Raw genomic sequence first — 20,538 nt, 5'->3', positions numbered from 1 at the left:
GGACCCCCAGATACCTTTACCAGAATACCTATTTCTGGAGGGGCAGGTGATGGCCGCACCTGCCCTCCCACACACTTCAATAAGCCAATGCCTAACCACCAAACCTTACAAAGTTGTGACGATTGCTAAGGGGATAGGGGAAAACCAAGTGGCTACAGACAATCTGCCAAATGGAAAAAAATCCTACCCAGCCCATGTTCCAAAACAGGTGACCCAATCCAAAGCAAGGCCAGAGCAGCATGATGTAAAATTAGGGGGGGGAGGGTGTTCAGCAGCGCAAAGCAAGTGCCCCCAATCACATCGCGCTGCCGCTTTTATAGGCCCCGGGAATCACACTGCTCACCCTGATTGGCCAAAACAGCCTGGCGCGATCCCAGGGCCTAACGGTTAAGGCTTGGGACACACTTAGCTACAACCCACCCTGCGGGGGTGTCCTGGGGCCCAAGCGCAACCAGGACCTTCATTAAGGAGGATCCCATTTATTGCACAATTTCACATTGTGTAATCTTATATACAAGTAATTGTATGTGATACACACACATTTTAAAAAGCTGGACATGATGGCTTCCATTTTTAGTTTTAAAATATATTTTCCATAAGAAAGCTTCCCATAAAAATGAAAGTAGTAGGTTTTTAAAAATGAATAATCTGTTCAACATTCTAAAACCCACAATTCCTGCCAGAATTCAAATGATGTGGAAGCTAATGGATACTGAAACACTAAGGGCTCATACACAGTTCTGTTTGTGTTGCAATTTCTAGGCACAGGCTGGAGTGTTGTTGGGTTTTTTTGTCCTGCCACTTTCCCTGGGAAAACCTGCTGTTTACTGCTGAATCAGAACAGGCATCAATCAGGTTTCCCCCTTGATTGACATTTGCTCTGATTCAGCGGTAAAAGAAGCAAACTGCAACTCCTAGATTTCATAATAAAAAATATTACATTTTTAATTCTGTTTGTGAAGAGAGTCTTGAAATTGCAATGGCCATATCTGGTGAAATCTTGGGGATCCCAGATAATATGTCCAGCAGTAAAGTCTTTAGTGCCATGCATAACTTCTTGTCCAACCCATGACTAGAAAACCAAGACAAATTAATTCAATAATAAAAGACATATGTCACACACACTTTGCAAAATACACATCATGTATGCAGATCACTGGCCACTTCAAGATGACCTGTTTATTGAACATTCATCCTGAATTGTTTGCACAAAGTTTGTTGGGAGATCAGGTAATGTTGCCTACTGAGCATGCACCAAGCAAGTTGTATCCCATATTTTACAGAATATTTGTAAGCGAAACTGCATCATTTATTTTCTATTTATAAGCATCCAAAGTGCTCTCTTGATATCTTTATTCCTGATGCTATAAATAATGGGATTCATGAAAGGTGGAATGATTGAATATATCACTGCAAGCATCAGACCCATGTCTGAGGAGGACCTAGATGCTTGTCCCAAGTAAGCAATGCTTCCAGTGAAGAAAAATAAGAAAAGGACAATGAGATGGGGAAGGCAAGTGGAGATGGCTTTTTCTCTTCCTTGTACAGAGGGGATCCTCAGCACTGCTTTTAAAATCTGCAGATAGGAAATAATTATGAATCCAAAACATCCTATACCCAACACTGAACAAAATATGACAGCTCCTCCTTCAAAAATGTATGAGTTGGAGCATGAGAGCTGGAGAAGCTGTGGGATTTCACAGAAAAACTGGTTTATGACATTAGAGCAAAAAATGATTCCAAATGTGCAGCTAGTGTGCAAAACAGCATAGAAAAGGCCAATGAGCCACACACTAACTACCATTTGAATGCAGGATACTTTGTTCATAAGTAGCTCATATTGCAGTGGGTTGCAGATGGCAATGTATCGATCATAGGCCATGACTGTCAGGAGGAAGAACTCGGAGGACGCAAAAAAAACAAAGAAGAAGACCTGAGCCACGCATTCAGAATACAAAATGTGCCTGGTGCCCAGTATGGTGTTAGCTATAGCTTTGGGAATGGTGACTGAGATGTAACCAAGGTCGACAGCAGATAAATTCGCCAGGAAAAAGTACATTGGAGTATGAAGATATTGGTTGAGTGCTACAACATTGATCACCAGCAGATTTCCAGTCAGAGCTGTCAGATAGATTATGAAAAATGTCACAAAGCATACAATCTGCAGTTCTCGAATTTCAGAGAATTCCAAGAGAAGAAAACCTTTCACAATGCTTTGGTTGAACATTTCCTTACTGTTATTCAATAATGCACCCCTATCAGAGAAGGGAAGACATAAATGGGATGGTGGTGTCTTGAAATGTATCTCAATAGAGGTTCTACATGCATGTTTTAAAAATTGAACATTGATTAATTCTGCCTAAATGCAATATTTGACCATGCTTATGAGGACAGTAAATGAGTCAAATGGGTCATGTTGACTTTATGAAGATACACATAATAACTGCAGTAACCCAAAAAAGGAATATATATTTAGGAACTGGTGACATGTAAACACATTTATAGTCACTGTTTGACTTACCAAAAAGCGGAACATTAATAATCAAATTATGTGGTTGACATCCTTAAAGTATTTTGAAAAACAAAAATTAGCAAGGCAAGGGGTAATATCCGACAGAAGATTTAATGCTGATTAGATTGATCTCCTGGAGACTGAGTGACATTGCCAGACAAGAGGACATAGCCCAGGTAAAACCAGGGATGTTCCTAGGGGACCAGATTTATCGGACCATACCAGCCCCCTACCTTGCAGAAATCCACTATGTGGAATACCGCAGACTTCTTACAGCGGCTAGATTAAATGTCCTTGACTCTGCGATATTGTGGGGAAGGTACAGGGGAGTACCATATGCCCAGAGAACCTGTCATTGTGCCATGGGTGTGGCTGAGTCCACTGAACACATTCTCTTGACTTGCCCTTCTTATGCAGAGCTTAGACAAAATTTTATAGACCCACTCCTATGTCAATTTAGCTTCCTACCCGAAGAAAACCAGGTTTTACACTTGCTGAATAATGTCACTAGAGCTATACCTTCCTTGGTGGCCAAATTTCTTTTTTTTTAGCTTTTAAGCGTCGCAAGTCTATAATTGACTGTATTGATATGGGGCTATCTGTTTAGCCCATTTTAGTGTTGGCTAAGTTTCAAAATCTTCCTGGATGTTTTAACTGTGTATTGACAAATGTTTTTTTTCCCCTGACTGACGGTCGAATAAAAGGTTGTTGTTGATGATGATGATGATTAGATTGTGTTTGTGCAAAACTGCTGCAGTGGCAACCCAACACCCAGAATGGACTGTTCATTTACTTTTCATTTAATTGCATATGACAATAGAGCCTACACCAGGGACAGACAATGTGGTGCTCTCCAACTATTTCTTGGACTCCAGGTCTCAACATTGCTACTCATTGGCTATGCTGGCTAAGTCTGATGAAAAATAGAGTCCAACAACATAAGGAGGAAACCATACTGGTGATTCCTGCTCTACACGGTTATGATCACAAGTAACGTTACAAATGTTCTAATCAGTATTGCTAACCTGGAGGGCAAGACTTGCTGTCTTCTCTACAGACAAGTTCTTAGTACTTTTACAAACAAACAAACAAACAAACAAACAAAAACCCATTAAGGCTGCAACCCTATACCCACTTACCTGGGAGTAAGTCCTGTTGAAATCCATGGGATGAACTTCTGAGCAGAAGTGCACAGGATTGAACAGTAACTAAATCCATGCTAGGCTTCTTATGTTTGACTTTATCCATACAAAGCATACTTTAACACAGAACTGATACTCATCTTTAAAAAACACAAAAAAAACAGCAGCAAACAAGGATGTAGATAAACATTTGAGGAAAAAATGGTGGTGTGGGACAATAAAAGCAGAATATTTAATACCAATTACACAGTCATTAGATGTCATCTCTAACAGGAGATTGTTTATAAAGATTCAAGAAGGCATTTCGGCCAGTATTGTTATTATTCCTTTTTAGGAAGGGACTTCCATCCAAAGTCATAGACAGATGTCTGCGTAATTCCACTGTAAGAAATTTAAGTCCAACACCTGACAAAAAAAAAGAACATGATGATGGATGAAAGAATGATTTTAAGAAAAAGAACAACAACATTGTCTATACAATTATAAATAATCCCCAGTGTTCTTTGGCTGTAACTGTTTCTTTATACATTTCTCTATGAGCTAGCTATGTTATTCCAAAACAGGCATTTCCCAGGCCTAATCCCAAAATATCAGCTTTTTGTGCACACCTTTGTCTCACATTGTCAGATGATTTGTCAGTTATCACCATAGTAAATCTGTCCACCGATCACTCTTTCTCACAGTCTGTTGAAGGTCTATCGCTCACATGTTGTGTTTTTCCTGTGACCTTCCAGCTGTCTGTGTCTGTATAATCTGCAAAATCCTAGTTATTTAGCTATTCAATCCTCTAGTTCCTCTGAAATGAAAATCTGCAATTATTTGCCAGAAGAGCATGTATCTGGCTCAGTGGTAAAATGACATCCGAAGGACGCTTTTGTAGAAAGCTTTATATGTAGCTTTTCTAAGTTGGAGTCTGGGGATAGGCTGACATGAGTCCAATCAAATATAACAGCAGTTTCTTTGAGGGAAATATAAATATATTTAAATGGCTAGAGAATTAAAGTTAGGGATAGAATTATTGATCTCAAAAAATAAAAATAAAATTGTGTAGGGATTACAGACCTGGCTCCCATTTTTAGTCTTATGGTTCCACCCCTCAAACTAGAACTAAATGCAAATGTTCCTGAGAAAGTAAAGAGTACATTCCCCTCCCTCACTGAACAGCTAGCAAGAGCCCCCTATTTCCAGAGACTTTGTGCAGGGCTTCTAGATCACAGGGTGATATTTCTACACATATTTGAGACCTGACAACTTCTTCTTCCTCCTTACTAGAAATTAAACATTGACAATAATATCTAACTCAGATGGGAGAAATTACAAGGCAACTGCTACTAAGTAGATTAGGGCAGGGAAGGAAATAGTGGGCCAGGTGAGTTACATTAAGTCATGGGTAGGCAAACTAAGGCCGGGGGCCGGATCCGGCCCAATCGCCTTCCAAATCCGGCCCACGGACGGTCTAGGAATTAGCGTGTTCATATGTGAGTAGAATGTGTCCTTTTATTTAAAATGCATCTCTGGGTTATTTGTGGGGCATAGGAATTCATTCATCCCCCCCTCCTCCAAAATATAGTCCTGCCCCCCACAAGGTCTGAGGGACTGTGGATCGGCCCCCTGCTGAAAAAGTTTGCTGACCCCAGTGTTAAGTCATTTGTTTTTTAATGTAATTTTTGAATAAAAAAATATTTTTTTAACCTCATAATCTTGTCAAGGTGAGATACTGTTAGTTGCTGGTTGCTCTGCAGCGCCTTCTGGTGTCACATTTTAATAATGCATCACAAACATTAAAAGGGAAACGTCATGTGGCCATATGATTATCAAACCATTCCTTAACCCTTCCTTAACGTTAACAGCCATGAGTGTAGATCTGTCCTAGATCTGCTTGGTTGAGAGAGTTATGATACAGCAGATTTTTGGCTCAGACAGATGTTTCTCCACTCAGCCAGGCCACACCAGAGTAAGTCCAGCATAATTTACACTGGTTTATTTCCCCAACACAAGTGACTGTAAGTGATGGAAGATAATGTAACTACTGTGTGGGTTTTTGCATAGTCATTGTGACCTTGACTTAATCTTGCATCAGTCACTTGGAGCGGGTAGTAAGATGAACCACATCAATACAGTGGCGGAGGAACCCTCTCCGGCACCCGGGGCAATACACTGAGGCGGCACCCGATGGCGTACACGCAACATCCGTACGGCTCCCCATATGGACGGCATACGAGAGCGGCAGCCCATACGGTCGCCATGCAAAAGGCAGCCTGTATGAATGCCCATATGGATGGTGCACGCGAGTGGCACCCATACTGACTGCACATGCCCTCGGCTGCTCTACAGCTGGGGGGAGGCAGGGGCCATCTTGTCACACACACCCCAGAGTGGTACCCGGGGTGGACCGCCCTCTCCACCCCCAACTTCATACATCAATAGAATATTTCTTTCTCAGGAACATTGCACCCAGAATCCTAAGTGAAATGCAATATTAAAATGAGCGGTAGAAATGGGAATTTGGGAGAAAGTTTAAGAAACAGCTCACAACATTACTCTCATTTTGTTTTTTATTTGCTATAGATTTTATAAATTGTTACTGATAGTTTTAAATGTTATGGTTCAATTTTAAGGGGATACAATGTGGTTTCAATTGGATTAATATTAGTCATATTTTTATCTCCATTGCTGTATTTTCTTAAATACAGCAATGGAGCCATAAATGGCTCCATACACAGCCATAAATAAACAATCACATCCTTAAAGGATGGTCTAAAAATCAGTCAATCATTAAAAGTATTCTTGGGCTTATGCTACTTTGTCAAGTGGGTGGCACTAAATAAACACTTCAATAATATGAATTGTTCACCTTGTGTGAAAAAGGTCCACAGCGCAGGCCAGCCCATTGCAGTATTCCAACTTATACTGCCACTCTGTAGAATAATTGAGGTTGTAGTCCACGACATTTTCTCTGCATACACAGGATGACATACCACCCACATTTACACAAGAAAACTAAAGAATGAGTTCTTAGAGTGTCTCAAACCCAACAGTTTTAACAGGGAAAGTTTTATCTCCTTGTTTCTCATGCTGTAGATTACTGGATTCATCAGTGGCGGAAACATGGAATATATAACGGTAAGTGCCAAGTCCAGATGTGAGGGGGTATTAGAGGTTGGCTTGAGATAAGCAAAGCAGCCAGTGAACACAAATATGGAGAAAACAATGAGGTGTGGAAGGCATGTTGAGAAGGCCTTTTGCCTCCCTTCAATAGAAGGGATTTTCAACACTGCAGAGAAGATGTGCACATAGGTGATGATGATGAAGATAAAACAACCTAACCCAATGACAGCACTTACCACAACAATTCCAATTTCAAGTAGGTACAAATCAGAGCAGGTGAGTTTAAGTAACTGTGGGATTTCACAGAAAAACTGATTGACAATATTGGAGCAAAAGGTGGGTGCAAAGGTGCCTCCTGTGTGTAACACTCCATAGAAAAAACTGCTGATCCACACACTAGTAACCATTTGGATGCAGGTCTGCTTATTCATCAACACTTCATATTGCAATGGGTTGCAGATGGCAATGTACCTATCATATGCCATGACTGTGAGAAGGGAGAAATCAGATGCTAAGAAAAAGAGAAAGAAGAGGACCTGAGCAACACACCCAGAATAGGAAATGTGCCTGGTGTTCATGAGGGAATTGGACATGAATTTAGGGATGATGACTGAAACCTGCCCCAGGTCCTGCATAGCCAAGTTCATGAGGAAGAAGTACATGGGGGTGTGCAGGTGGGGGTCAAAGACTACTGCAGAGATGATGAGAAGGTTCCCTGTGACAGTTGCCAAGTACAATACTAGGAACAGAAGAAAGTGTAGAATCTGTAGTTCCCGAACCTCAGAGAATTCCAGAAGGAGAAATTCTGTGATTGATGTTTGATTAATTCTGCTTTGCTCTTTAAGATGCATGTTGACTGTTGAAGGAAGCAGAAGGAGAGTTGTTAAAATGAGAGCCTAATGTAACTATTGAAGCTACAGTACTTGGACTTAATTTCAAATTACTACTACTACCACTGCATCATCATTATTTCAGAATATAGCACTTTCCAAAGAACAGCTATGCTAGTTCCAGTGTACAATCTAAAATATACACAGGAAAGCAAGAGAAAAAGTGACTTTTGAATCATGGTTAGGCAGGGGAATAATACAATATTGTTTCAATTAATTATATTTGTATTAGGTAATTCAATACACCATTATTATTATTATTATTATTATTATTATTATTACTATTACATTTATATATCACCTTTATCTTCCAAGGAGGTCAAGGTGGGGTACATAGTCCTCCTCCTCTCCATTTGATCCTCACAACAGCCCTGTGGGTAAGCTAAGATATGGTGACTGGCCCATAGTCACCTAGTGAGCTTCATGCTGTGTGGGGATTCATCCTTACTCTCCCAGGTAATGGTCCAACACTCTAACCATTATGCCACACTGGCTCTCAATTATTGAGCATTCATCCTGATATGTTTCCTCAATTTTGCAAGGAGGTTTTATAATATCCCTTGTTTATTTAATATTCATTCTGATTTTCTTTTTCAGAGGTTACTCAACACCATGACAGGCAATTGTTATTTCAAACTTTCCAATGCATTTCCTCATTACTTTCTCTACTACAAAAGTCTTGTTGTGCTTGTTTGAACTTAGAAGTGGCTTTTGTTTTGCCACAGCCCGAAATCTAATTTAATTGTGCCACCTGAATTTCTGGCATGTGCCAAAAACCAAAAGAACTGCCCGGCTGGATAAAGTCAAAGGCAAATCTAGTCTAGCATCATATTCTCACAGTGGCCAACCAGAAACCTATGGGAATCCTACAGTAGGGCCTGAATGGAGCTGCACTCTTCTCACTTGTGATTCCCAGCAAATGGTATTTTTGAGGCATACTGACTCCGACAGTCAGAGGGTATAAGTTTATGTGTGGTGCAAAGAAAATGAATAGCCCTAGAAAAAGCCTAGCCCTATGCCCTGTGAATTTAGAAGTCATCCAAGGTGGCCATAACATTGTATGGGAGTGGAAGACATTTCAAAGGAGAGTGAGAGATGAAAGGAGAGAGGGTTAAACATTCTAAGGCTCAAAAACTCAGTTATTCAGCAATATCAAAACACCAAGTAACATTTAACATACACTTTCTTCACTTAGTTAGTCCATAATTTCAGAAAATGATATTCTCTGTGTGATTCACACTCATTGTTATGCATCCACAAGAAATTTGAAAAATCTTACCAAAGTCTGTAGGCTTCCTTTACAATCATGCCCCTTAAAATTTCTCAAGTGTCTTTGTTAAGGTAATTTTTGCAGATTAAGACCAAATTTAATTTTAATACAGCTCATGTTGGTTGTGGATCTATATTACAGGTTCAGGAGGGGGGAATTTCATACCTAACAGACACTACCTGAACTGATATAGAAAATGAAACGTGACCATACAAAACAAATTTACATTTCTATGAATTTTGCAACACTGTTCTCCAGCCAGCAAAAAACAAGCCATAAAAATTATGTATAGTATGGTAAAGGGCAACCAAAAATACATCACTGATTAATGGAAATGTACAGAAATACATTATATTTTGGAAAATTTCTTGTAAAAGGCATGTATTAGGCATAGTTGTGTTAAAATGAATATTTTAGGAGGAAATTGCCTGGAAATATGTATGGATTTTCATCTAGGCTGTTTATTGGGGGAGAGAAACTGATGTGAAACTCCTGCAAACTGAATTTAAGATTTCAGGGAGGGGGAAATAAAATTGAGAGCTCCACCATCTTTACTAGAGATTACACAACAGATTGTGTTCCTCTGTGATGGGATTATGTCTTTATGTGAAAACAATTTACAGTACTCTGATCTGTGTGAGATTCATTGACATAGAGAGTATTGAGAAAAAGAGTCAATGTAAGTGGAAGAAGAGAGAGAGAGAGAGAGAGAGAGAGAGAGATGCACATGGAAGAAACAAATGAATGTACAGTGGTACCTCGGGTTACAGACACTTCAGGTTACAGACACTTCAGGTTACAGACCCCGCTAACCCAGAAATAGTACCTCAGGATAAGAACTTTGCTTCAGGATGAGAACAGAAATTGCGTGGCAGCAGCGCAGCGGCAGTAGGAGGCCCCATTAGCTAAAGTGGTACCTCAGATTAAGAACAGTTTCAGGTTAAGAACAGACCTCCAGAACAAATTAAGTTCTTAACCCGAGGTACCACTGTAAGAGGAAGGGCAAGGGTATATATTCAAAGTGAGTGAGTGTTCATAGTGAGAGCAACTAAGCAACTCTAAGACGACAAGGGAAAAAAATTAAGGATATAGCAGCTTACTATTTTTTCTTTCCAGATTTCTCTCAGCTTCAAATTGTTGTTCTCCTCCAACTAAGTCAGATGACAGTGTATTTCTCCAGCCATACAGTACATGCCATTTTATAAAAGTCATTCTATACACAGCTCTATGGTGATAATAAGAAGCTGTCAATTATGATGTATTAATTTATCTTTTGTGTTGCAGGAGATTTACTGTCATGGGAATCCAGCACTTCTCAGTAGTTGGAGTTTATGGAAACAAAAATAGCTTGTTCTTTTTGATAATATGCTTTTTAAAGACTGTGGAAAATTGGGTTCCTGAATTTTTTATTTATTTATTTATAAAATTTCTGTACTACCCTTTAGCCAAGATTCACAGGGTGGTTTACAATATAAAGAAACAAAAATGCACATAATTGACCACATGGCGTGGCACACACACACTGTTTGAATGGCAATGCCCATTAATTTGGGGTTGCTGGGTCCCTCAAATATTTTTTTTTGGGGGGGGTGGCAAAGACCCCTCAGTCCCTATACATTGGCTCCTATGGTAGAATCAGTCCATATTTTCATCTGAGGAATGTTGGAGGGTACACCACACAGTTTACAATTGGTTTCAGAATAAGTATTATAACATGGGATCAGGAAAGGAAGGAAGGAAGGAAGGAAGGAAGGAAGGAAGGAAGGAAGGTCGGTCCAGCACGCTGGCACTTCTTTCAACTTTCAGAAGTCAGGATCTGGTCTTTGTTCCCATGGAACTTGCACAATGGCAATATGCATGACCTACCTTGTGCCACACAATGTTTGGGGGCATTGGAGGAGAACCTTTGCCACAACACCTTGATATTTTTTTCCTCATAAAGAAACCACAGATATCAAACCTTTCCTGCTCTGCAGGAAAACCTCTTTAGAGGTTTTCCCTATCATAACCACAATCTACCATTAGGGCTTTGTAGGTCAAAACTAGCACTTTGAATTCAGTTTGTGGTTTCTTTTGGGGGGAGGGGGTTATAGCAAATAAAGCTGCTTCTGGATAGGTGAAGTAGTGATGAATGGATTGCTGCTCTTCAAAATGTAGGGCACCACATTCTGTACTTGGTGAAGTTTCTCAAAGCACCATATAAAATGTGCTACCATTCTCCCCTCTTTGGATTTGCCCCAGAAGGCCATTAGGATAAGTCCTATCTCACCTACTCCTTTCTATTTTATTCCAAAGAAGTAGGAAGTGACAAGACTGTCCAACGCAACAGACTCTTGTGGAGAATGGGTTTGTTTCACCTCACATACTAGTGGCATCTTCCCTCACCATTTTAATACTGATGCTGAGGAAGAGTTATTTGAAAGGGGGTTGTACTCCCTTGGAGGAGTGCACCTGGATCCATCTTGGTCATTGGAAGACCAATGACTTCCATGGCTAGGAGTGCCCTTATACCAACTTTAGGTGTTAAGTCAGCTGTGGTAACTTCTGGACTGGGATAGCTTGACCACTGGTGTCCATGCCTTCATATTGGATTACTGCAATGTGCTCTATGTGAGGTTGTCCATGAGGTCGACTCAGAAGCTTCAGTATAATTTCTGAACTTGACAGCTCACTGAAGCAGAAATAGACAGCTGCTAAAAGAATTGTGCTTGCTGCAAATTATCTACCAGGCTAAGGTCCTGGTACAGATATGGTGAGACAAAGCTTATTCAGCTGTGGGACACAATGTCCCATTCCTGATGGGTCACTGTGCTCTTTAGAAGAGGGTATCCTGAAGATACCAGCTCATTAGGATATCCATTTCCTATACAATATAGGAAATAGGTCTCTACTGTGATGACACCTACCTTTTGGAAGTTCTTCCTTTTATATATTAGGTGTCACTTCTCTTGTTCTTCAGGACCTGTTCATCCTTCAACAAGCCTTTGGAATTATTATTATTTATGAAATTTGTATACCGCTCGTCATCCAAAGCTCTCAGGGTGGTTTACAGGATAAAAATACAAGATAGAAACACAAAATACATAATAAAAACAAGAAGGAAAACAAAACACACCAATACCCTCCCACAAACACATATAAAAGTATATAGGATGTTAATCAGCCAAAGACTTGGTTGAAGAGGAACGTGTTCCTGCATTGCATTTCAAATTGTTTTTATATATGGAATCATTTTGTCAATGGAGTGGCTGGTTATGCTAAGCCTGTCCGTTCCCAGATAGGGAGCTTCTTGAATGAAAACGCAACTAAGGAATATTCAAAGCAAGCCAAAATTGTCTCTTTTCTTTATTTCTGCTGCACATCAGGCGACAACCCAAAGGTACCGCCCCAAACAAGGAAAGTACAAAGTCTTTTATACATTTCTGTAATTAGCATTTAATTAACAAATTATGACAAAGCCTGGTACATCCTAACACAGGGGTCTGCAACCTTTAAGACAAAAAGAGCCACTTGGACCCATTTCCGAAGAAGAAAAAAAACTGGGAGCCGCAAAACCATTGCGACATTTAAAACAAATATATCTCCAGAGCCGCGATCTGACAGCGGGTGGGAAGGTGACGTCGGGACAGTGCGTGACTAACGCACGCACCGCCCCCATGCGACATCACAGCCAGTACAGCGCCCGTCACAGTGGGGAGTGTCAGGGTGCACAATGCGCCTCCTCCCCTCGCTAGTATCCGCCCCGGAGCCGCGGCAAAGGTGTAAAAGAGCCACATGCGGCTCCGGAGCCGCGGGTTGCAGACCCCTGTCCTAACACATGGAAACATAGTATTTGTTATAACTGTTCAGCCATTGCCAACTTTACACAAACACAAGGTTCATATTTGCGTACAAGGCAAGTTGACAGGGCAAGTCAGCAACCACCAGCCAATACAGTAAACAGAGCTGGCAAACTTTGGTACATTTAAAATCAATCAATCAATCAACAGCAAAACTTCCCATCATTCTATTGCAGGCTTGGGTCCCCAAATTTTGCAGTGCAAAGGCATTTCCTTCACAAGTCTTTGATGCACTTTATTCCTGCATTTTATATATGTGTTTTGTTTTATGGTGAAGTAGATTTGAAATGCTTCGTAGGAAACAATTTAAAAAATAATAAATAAATGCATACAGACTTACATACAAATGTGATGCTTTTTTTGCTTTGCAATCAGTTTAATTTAAACTTCAATTTTGCATACATAATTCAATGTCTATGTAAAGATTGATTGGTGCAGCTGAGCTAGTGTAGCAGAATGAGCCTGTTTTCATGTAACAAAGGGAATTTTGATTCTGCATTGGTGTGCATCAAGGAATCAGAGCAGGGAGTGACTTGAAAGGTTATCTTGCTCAGTACTACACATCCCTGATGGATGAGCATTTAGTCTATACATAAAAATGTCTAAGACTCTTGTTCATCACATTCTGAAAAACATCTGTATGACTTTTGAACAGTTGATACTATTAGGAACATTCATAACGCTTAATAATAAAAAGTGCTCTTCTAATTTGAATATGTTAGTTCAGTTTTGCCTTGTAAAGCAGACCTGAGCTGAATATATGTAACTCATGCAAACTTTCCTCATCAGACTTACAGTTTCCTATCATTAGAGTTATATACAGAATTTACATTTACATAATTAGCTGGGAAAGGTATTCATAGAGGAGTGCCTTAAACCCAACAGCTTTGACAGAGCATTTTTAATTTCCTTATTTCTCATGCTGTAGATTACTGGATTCATCAGTGGTGGAACCATGGAATATATCACTGTAAAAGCCAAATTCAGGTATGGTGGGCTATTAAATATGGGCTTAAGGTAAGCAAAGTATCCAGTGAATACAAATAGGGAGCAAACACTTAGATGTGGAAGGCAAGTTGAAAAGGCCTTTTGCCTCCCTGCACTAGAGGGGATTTTCAACACTGAGCTGAATATGTACACATAAGTTACAACGATGAAGATGAAGCAGCCTAACGCAATGACTAAACTGAATGCAAGAACTCCAATTTCAAGTAGGTACAAATCAGAGCAAGTCAGTTTAAGTAACTCTGGGACTTCACAGAAAAACTGATTGACCAGATTGGAACAAAAAGGGGGTGCAAACGTGCCCCCAGTATGTAACACTCCGTAGAAAAAGCTGATGATCCATACACTAATGATCATTTGGGTACAGGCCTGCCTATTCATCAACATCTCATACTGTAACGGTTTGCAAATGGCAATGTACCGATCATATGCCATGACTGTAAGGAGAAAGAAATCTGATGCTATGAAGAAGAGAAAAAAGAGTACTTGAGCAACACATCCCAGATTTGAAATGTACCTTGTATTTAAGATGGTATTGGCCATGGATTTCGGCATAATGACTGAAACTGAGCCAAGGTCTTGTAAGGCCAAGTTCATCAGAAAGAAGTACATGGGGGTGTGCAGGTGATGGTCAAAGGCTACTGCAGAGATGATGAGAAGATTTCCTGTAAGTGCTGCCAGATAAAAAGCAAGGAACACAACAAAGTATAAAATCTGTAGCTCTCGGAGCTCTGAGAATTCTAGAAGAAGAAATCCTGACAGAGAGGACTGATTAACTATGATTTGCTCCATCACAATCATGTTGCTGTGGAAGAAAGCAAAACAAAGTGATTAAAGGGAATTTGAAAAAAGAAAAGTATGTCAAGAAAGAGTCCTGCACTGTCTGCAAAAGAAGATGGCATTGTTCCTGACTTGATTTACAGTGCCCCTTCTAACTAGTCAACCTATTGCAGTGATAATTTGTGACAACATAGATCAGAACAGATTGTATCATATGATTTTCCTAAAGATAATTTAAAACATCAGGATTTTCTCTTAGGCACTGCATGAGCAGTGCAAGAAGCGGGGTTAAAAGACTGGAAGAACATTGGAGCAATTCACATTAGAGGAATCACAACCATGCCAACAATATTAACAAGCAACAAATATTAGGCTTTGGTCAGAGTTATTGATAGGCAAAACTTGGCATTTTGTGGTACACTGCTATCAATTTTTTTTTTGAAGTTAGTAGAGTATCTAGAATAAAAATACAAAATGAGAACATAAAATTATATGAACATAGGGATGTTTGGACTTGTGACCAGCACAAAGGAAAAAAGTAGCTTGTGACTGGCACGAATGAAAAGTACAGAAACACAAAAACAGACAAAACACATGTTAATGTACTTTGTGTTGTACTAGTCATGAAAAGAGAAAGAGGGTTGCACAAAGGGAGAGTTACAAAGTGACTATATGTGGAAGAGAGAATATGGCAGAGAAATAGAGAGGAGGAGAAGGGGCAGAGAGTTGAAGGGATTTATTATTTTCATTGCAAATGCAATTGAGAAAATGAGTATAAGCAGCTTACTATTATTCTTCATAGATTTCTCTCCACTTCAGATTATGTTTCATTCCATTGAAATGAAATGACTGCATATCTATGCAGCCATACATGCAATTTTATAAGAATCTTCCTACGCTTGGATCTACTGTGACAATAAACATTTGTCAACATGGGGAGGAGATTTCTGAATAACTCTTCTGTCTTTCTGGAGATTTGCTCCCACAGGAATTAAACACATATTAGAAATAAAGCTTGTTTGCAAAATGCATTTGTGGTTCGAGGACCCGACCCCCGCAATGTGGAAAGAATACACAAGGACACGTGATGTAAGGTTAATAGGCAAGGAAAGGCCACAACTTTATTGATTACAGCAGTGAAGAGGTATTGGCTTAGGCATTGGATTTCTTGAACAAGTGGGTTTATTCACCAGTAGGTGGAGCCTGTTGATGCCGATCCAACTATAGGCTCACCCCTAATGTCACCGGGGGTCGTGCCATGGCCTCCCGCCAAGCAGGCATCGGACAGAATACACGACCGCCAGATTCCTTTAACGGAATACCCCTAAAAATTGAAGGCATAGGCGATGGCCACACCTAGCTCTTCGACACAGCACCACACATTATCCAATGCCTAACCTACCCACCAATACCACAAAAAGTTGTGACGATTGCTACGAGGTAGGCGAAAAAACCAAAAAGGCCTAATGCCAAATGGAAAAACTCCTACCAGGCCCCCTAGACAACCAGGGCGACCAACCTAAGGTCCATAGCAAGGCCAGTGACCTAAGCCCTAACTAAAGGGAGTGGAGGGTGGGTGACTCGCGGCGAGAGGACGAAGAATGAGGCCAGGCGAAGGCTGGCGCCGCAGCAAAAAGCTGCTGAACACGCCCCCCCCCAGGCACCTGGTTGGATGCCTGCTGAGGGGCGTGGGCGCCAGCCAGGTGAGGTGAAGGCAGGGGGCTAATGCCCCCTGCTAGGGGCGGAGCTCGGGCTCCCGCCCACAACCACTCCCCTCTCTTGCAGGGAGGAGAGTCTGTATTAGGCATAATTGTGGGAAAATACAATTTTTAGGAGAAATATTCATATATCAATCATGTACCAGCTCCATCTGCTATGCAGGCTTAGACTCTAGCTGCCTATAGACTGTTTCGCCAGAGTGGTGCATGCTATAGTTATCTCCCGCTTGAGCTACTGCAATGTGCTCTACATGGGGTTACCTTTGAAGGTGACCTGGAAAAATACAATTAATGTAGAATGCAACAGCTAGACTGGTTATTGGGAATGGCCACTGAAACCATATAACACTGGTCCTGAAAGACCTACATTAGCTCCCAGTACGAAATGCAAAGTGTTGGTGCTGACCTTTCAAGCCCCAAATGGCCTCGGCCCAGTATACCTGGCCCAGTCACTCCCATCATTCAGCCTGGACACTGAGGTCCAGCACCGAGGGCGTTCTGGCAGTTCCTTCACTGCGAGAACTGGGGTTGCAGGGAACCAGGCAGAGGGCCTTCTCGGTAGTGGCGCTTGCCCTGTGGAATGCCCTCCCATCAGATGTCAAGGAAATAAACAATTATCTGACCTATAGAAGACATCTGAAGGCAGCCCTGTTTAGGGAAGTTTTTAATGTTTGATGTTTTTTCGTGTTTTTAATATTCTGTTGAGAGCCACCCAGAATGGTTGGGGCAACCCAGTCAGATGGCCAGGGTATAAATAATTAATTATTGTTATTTCTGTTTGTCTGGAAGTTCCTGATGCTTTTGCAATGCACCTAGATGGATTTTCTTCACATTTTATAATCTTTTTTGTAAAAAGAACTTTCTGTGCCTATAATAGGTTAAAGTGAGAATGAAACTATCAAAGCAAGTCTCACCTGCATGTCAACTCCACAGGAGTAGTTCTGCAAGGCATTTTGAGTAGAGACATAAATGTGCCTTGTTTTTAGGTGTATATTGTAAGCCCTTGTATAAAATAAAGAACTCACACCTAGAAAGATTTGTTTATTCAAGGATGATATGCATAACTTTAGACAGTACATTGCAAAGTCAGCAGCTGCAGGCTGCAACCAATCACTGATACATCCATTCTCTCTCTTTTAGAGATGAAAGTGATCCTAACCCTCTAGAATGTTTTTATTATTATTATTATTATTATTATTATTATTATTATTATTTAGATTGGAACCATTTCTAGTCTATATAAAAAGTTATTTTCCCATATGTGAAGATCACAGCAGGGTTTGAAGTGTAAGAAAACAGCAGAATATATGTACAAACATGTTAGAGAGAATTAAATTAGATAAGACAGAACCTTAAAATGCAATCGTATGTAATCTGAATCATAAACATAGATGTTGGGTAAGCGGGAAGTCACTAGTTTTGTTGAATTAGAATATAATTGCTGAGCAACAAATGTAACTTTGGATATGGAAAAAAGAACAAAATACTGTTACAAAAAAGAGGACGACTGTTGCCTTCCATTGCAATGGAAAAGAAAGATGTTATAACAAGAGCTATACATAGTTCACCAGGGGCTGATTCTTGTATCAAAGGTGCAAGCAGGAGAAACACACTGAACCATTAACATGAGCCAGGCAAAAGTCAAGGAAAACACATACACCCCAACATTCCTCTGATGAAAATAGGGACGTTTTTATCTGAGGACTTTTGGAGGGTATGCAACGACAGTCAGGTACAGTGGTGTAAGTGTGAGTTAAAATGTTTCCCATTGCTTTACCTTTCTATGGAAAATTCATTGATTCAACTTACGTATTATAGTCAATGTACCATAACTGAAATACAATAATTCAGATTAAGCAGAACAACAACCATAACAATTCTATACCACCCTTCATCCACGGATCACAGGGAAGTTTGCAATATAAAAACACAAAAATACATAATACAATAACAGACAAAAACAATAACCCCATCCACTTTAAAAGGCCATAAATTGTTTAATTAGCAAAGCCCAAAGTCATTTATGATGGTAGCCAGAGACCAAAGCATGTGGAGAGCTGCAGAGCAAATAAGGAAATTTTAACCACTACACCAATTCTCACAATTTGCAATATAAGCAATGTACCCCTTCTAGAACAATTGAGAACACTAAGCTAAATCTATTTAGCTGCTTCAAAGTTTCCTCATAGAATTTCCAGTTTCCTATCATTAGTATTATACCGCATACAGAATTTTCCTTCACAAAATAAGACTGGAAATGTTTTTCATAGAGGAGTGACGCAAACGCAATAGCTTTGATAGTGCATTTTTAATCTCCCTATTTCTCATGCTATAGATTACTGGATTCATCAAGGGTGGGACCATGGAATACATCACTGTAAATGCCAAATCCAGATGTAATGAGGCAGGCTTGAAGAAAGCAAAGTATGAAGTAAATACAAACAGGCAGTATACAATGAGATGGGGAAGGCAAGTTGAGAAAGCCTTTTGCCTTCCTTCAGTTGAGGGGATTTTCAGCACCGCAGTGAAAATGTACACATAGGTTATAATGTTGAAGATAAAGCAGCCAATCCCAAAGGCAGCACTTATAGCAATAGCTCCTATTTCCACTAGATACAAATCCGTGCAGGCCAGCTTAAGTACTTGTGGGATTTCACAAAAAAATTGATTGACTACATTGGAACAAAAGGGGGATGCAAAGGTTCCTCCCGTGTGTAACACTCCATAGAAAAAGCTGCCAATCCATACACTGCTAATCATTTGAATATACGCTTGCCTATTCATCAGCATCCCATAATGCAATGGTTTGCAAATGGCAACATACCGATCATATGCCATCACTGTGAGAAGAAAGAAGTCAGATCCCACAAAGAAGACAAAGAAGAATAGTTGTGCAACACACCCAGAGTAGGAAATGTACCTGGTGTTCATGAGGGAATTGAGCATGGACTTGGGAACAATGACTGAAACTTGTCCCAGGTCCTGCATGGCCAAGTTCATCAGGAAGAAGTACATGGGTGTATGCAGGTGGTGGTCAAAGGCTACTGCAGAGATGATGAGAAGATTCCCTGTGACAGTTGCCAAGTACAATACTAGGAATATAATGAAATGTAGAATTTGTAGTTCCCGAACATCTGAGAATTCTAGGAGGAGAAATTCTGAGAAAGATGATTGATTATCCATGCTCTGCTTCTTCACATTCATGTTGCTATGGAAGGAAGCAGAAACCAGCTGTTAAAAGGGGAGCCCATTTTATTTAGGATTGTTATAATTGTTATTATTTTTCATCCACTTTACTGTTGCCAACTGTAGACCACTGTGTTAGAAAATTATAGCAAATTCATGTAATCCAAGTTACACTTTGCTTCCTAGTGTGAAAGTATCTGAAAATATCCAGAAAATAGATGCAACACATGCTGAGGTACTTTGTGTTATGCAAGATTTGTGAACAAAGGTAGATAGTTGCTGGAGAGAGTTACTATCTATGTAGGAGAGGATATGACAGTTAGGGAGAAAGAAGAAAGGACGGATGACAAATACATTACTTTCATTGTAAGTGCAATTGAAAAATATAGAATGGTATCTTACTTTTTTCTTCTTCATAGGGTTCTCTCCAGTATGCTTCTCCAGTGAAATTAAATGGATATGCATATTTCTCCACCCATGCCTGCAATTTTATAGCAATCCTCCAGCAGTTGGATTTATGATGACAATAAACATGAATCAACATGGGGAAGACACTTATTAATAATTCTCCTGTCTTTCTAGAGATTTACTCTCACAGGAATTCAACACACCTCAGCATTAGGGCTGTATAGAAACAATACTGCATTTTGTTTAGTTTTGCTAATTTGTTTGTTTTGGTTATCATAATAATAACAAAACTATGAAGGGAACTAATCATTCCACAACAGCTATATCAGATATACCCATCTGTATGAAATTCTTCTGACATGGATAGCTCTAACTATCAATGTTAATAATGAATGTAATGAGTCCAGGCAGCTGGCTTGATAACACAGTACACCAGAGTAATTAACTTGAAGATTTATTGCAAACAAAGCCATTATCTTCAGGGCCCTCTCGCCTAGCGTCCTTTGGTACACCCAAGTTGACCCTTCTGAGGAATGCTTCCAGTGTCTGCAGAATATACTGAACCTATGAACCTTGTGTTTCTTGGTTTCTTTTCTGTCTAAAACCCTTCCCATTCATCAGCTTCTTGGGCTCACTGTGTCAACCAACTCCTCTTCTGGTGAAGAAAAGCTCTCTCTCTT

The 20,538-nt window shown here is 40.1% G+C and overlaps 3 protein-coding genes across 3 annotated transcripts; all 3 read right to left on the bottom strand.

Annotated features, from left to right (window-relative positions):
• Positions 1 to 1,309: 1,309 nt before the first annotated feature.
• On the bottom strand, positions 1,310 to 2,227 carry LOC310830491 (olfactory receptor 14I1-like; the record flags this gene model as incomplete). Its single annotated transcript, XM_083710271.1, has 1 exon — positions 1,310 to 2,227. One exon carries the CDS (start codon positions 2,225 to 2,227, stop codon positions 1,310 to 1,312), a length of 918 nt encoding a protein of 305 aa, XP_083566397.1.
• A 4,414-nt stretch (positions 2,228 to 6,641) lies between these two features.
• On the bottom strand, positions 6,642 to 7,613 carry LOC310830490 (olfactory receptor 14A16-like; the record flags this gene model as incomplete). Its single annotated transcript, XM_083710270.1, has 1 exon — positions 6,642 to 7,613. The coding sequence occupies one exon, from the start codon at positions 7,611 to 7,613 to the stop codon at positions 6,642 to 6,644; it is 972 nt and encodes a 323-aa protein (XP_083566396.1).
• A 5,988-nt stretch (positions 7,614 to 13,601) lies between these two features.
• Positions 13,602 to 19,447, bottom strand: LOC310830489 (olfactory receptor 14A16-like; the record flags this gene model as incomplete). Its single annotated transcript, XM_083710269.1, has 2 exons — positions 13,602 to 14,227; positions 19,129 to 19,447. 2 exons carry the CDS (start codon positions 19,445 to 19,447, stop codon positions 13,602 to 13,604), a joined length of 945 nt encoding a protein of 314 aa, XP_083566395.1.
• Between the last annotated feature and the right edge of the window lie 1,091 nt (positions 19,448 to 20,538).

The sequence above is a fragment of the Podarcis gaigeae genome (genome assembly GCF_964106915.1).
Source record: "Podarcis gaigeae genome assembly, chromosome: 13".
Taxonomy (NCBI): domain Eukaryota; kingdom Metazoa; phylum Chordata; class Lepidosauria; order Squamata; family Lacertidae; genus Podarcis; species Podarcis gaigeae.
The sequence above is the reverse complement of the archived record's forward strand: the minus strand, read 5'-3'. Positions and strand labels throughout refer to the sequence as shown.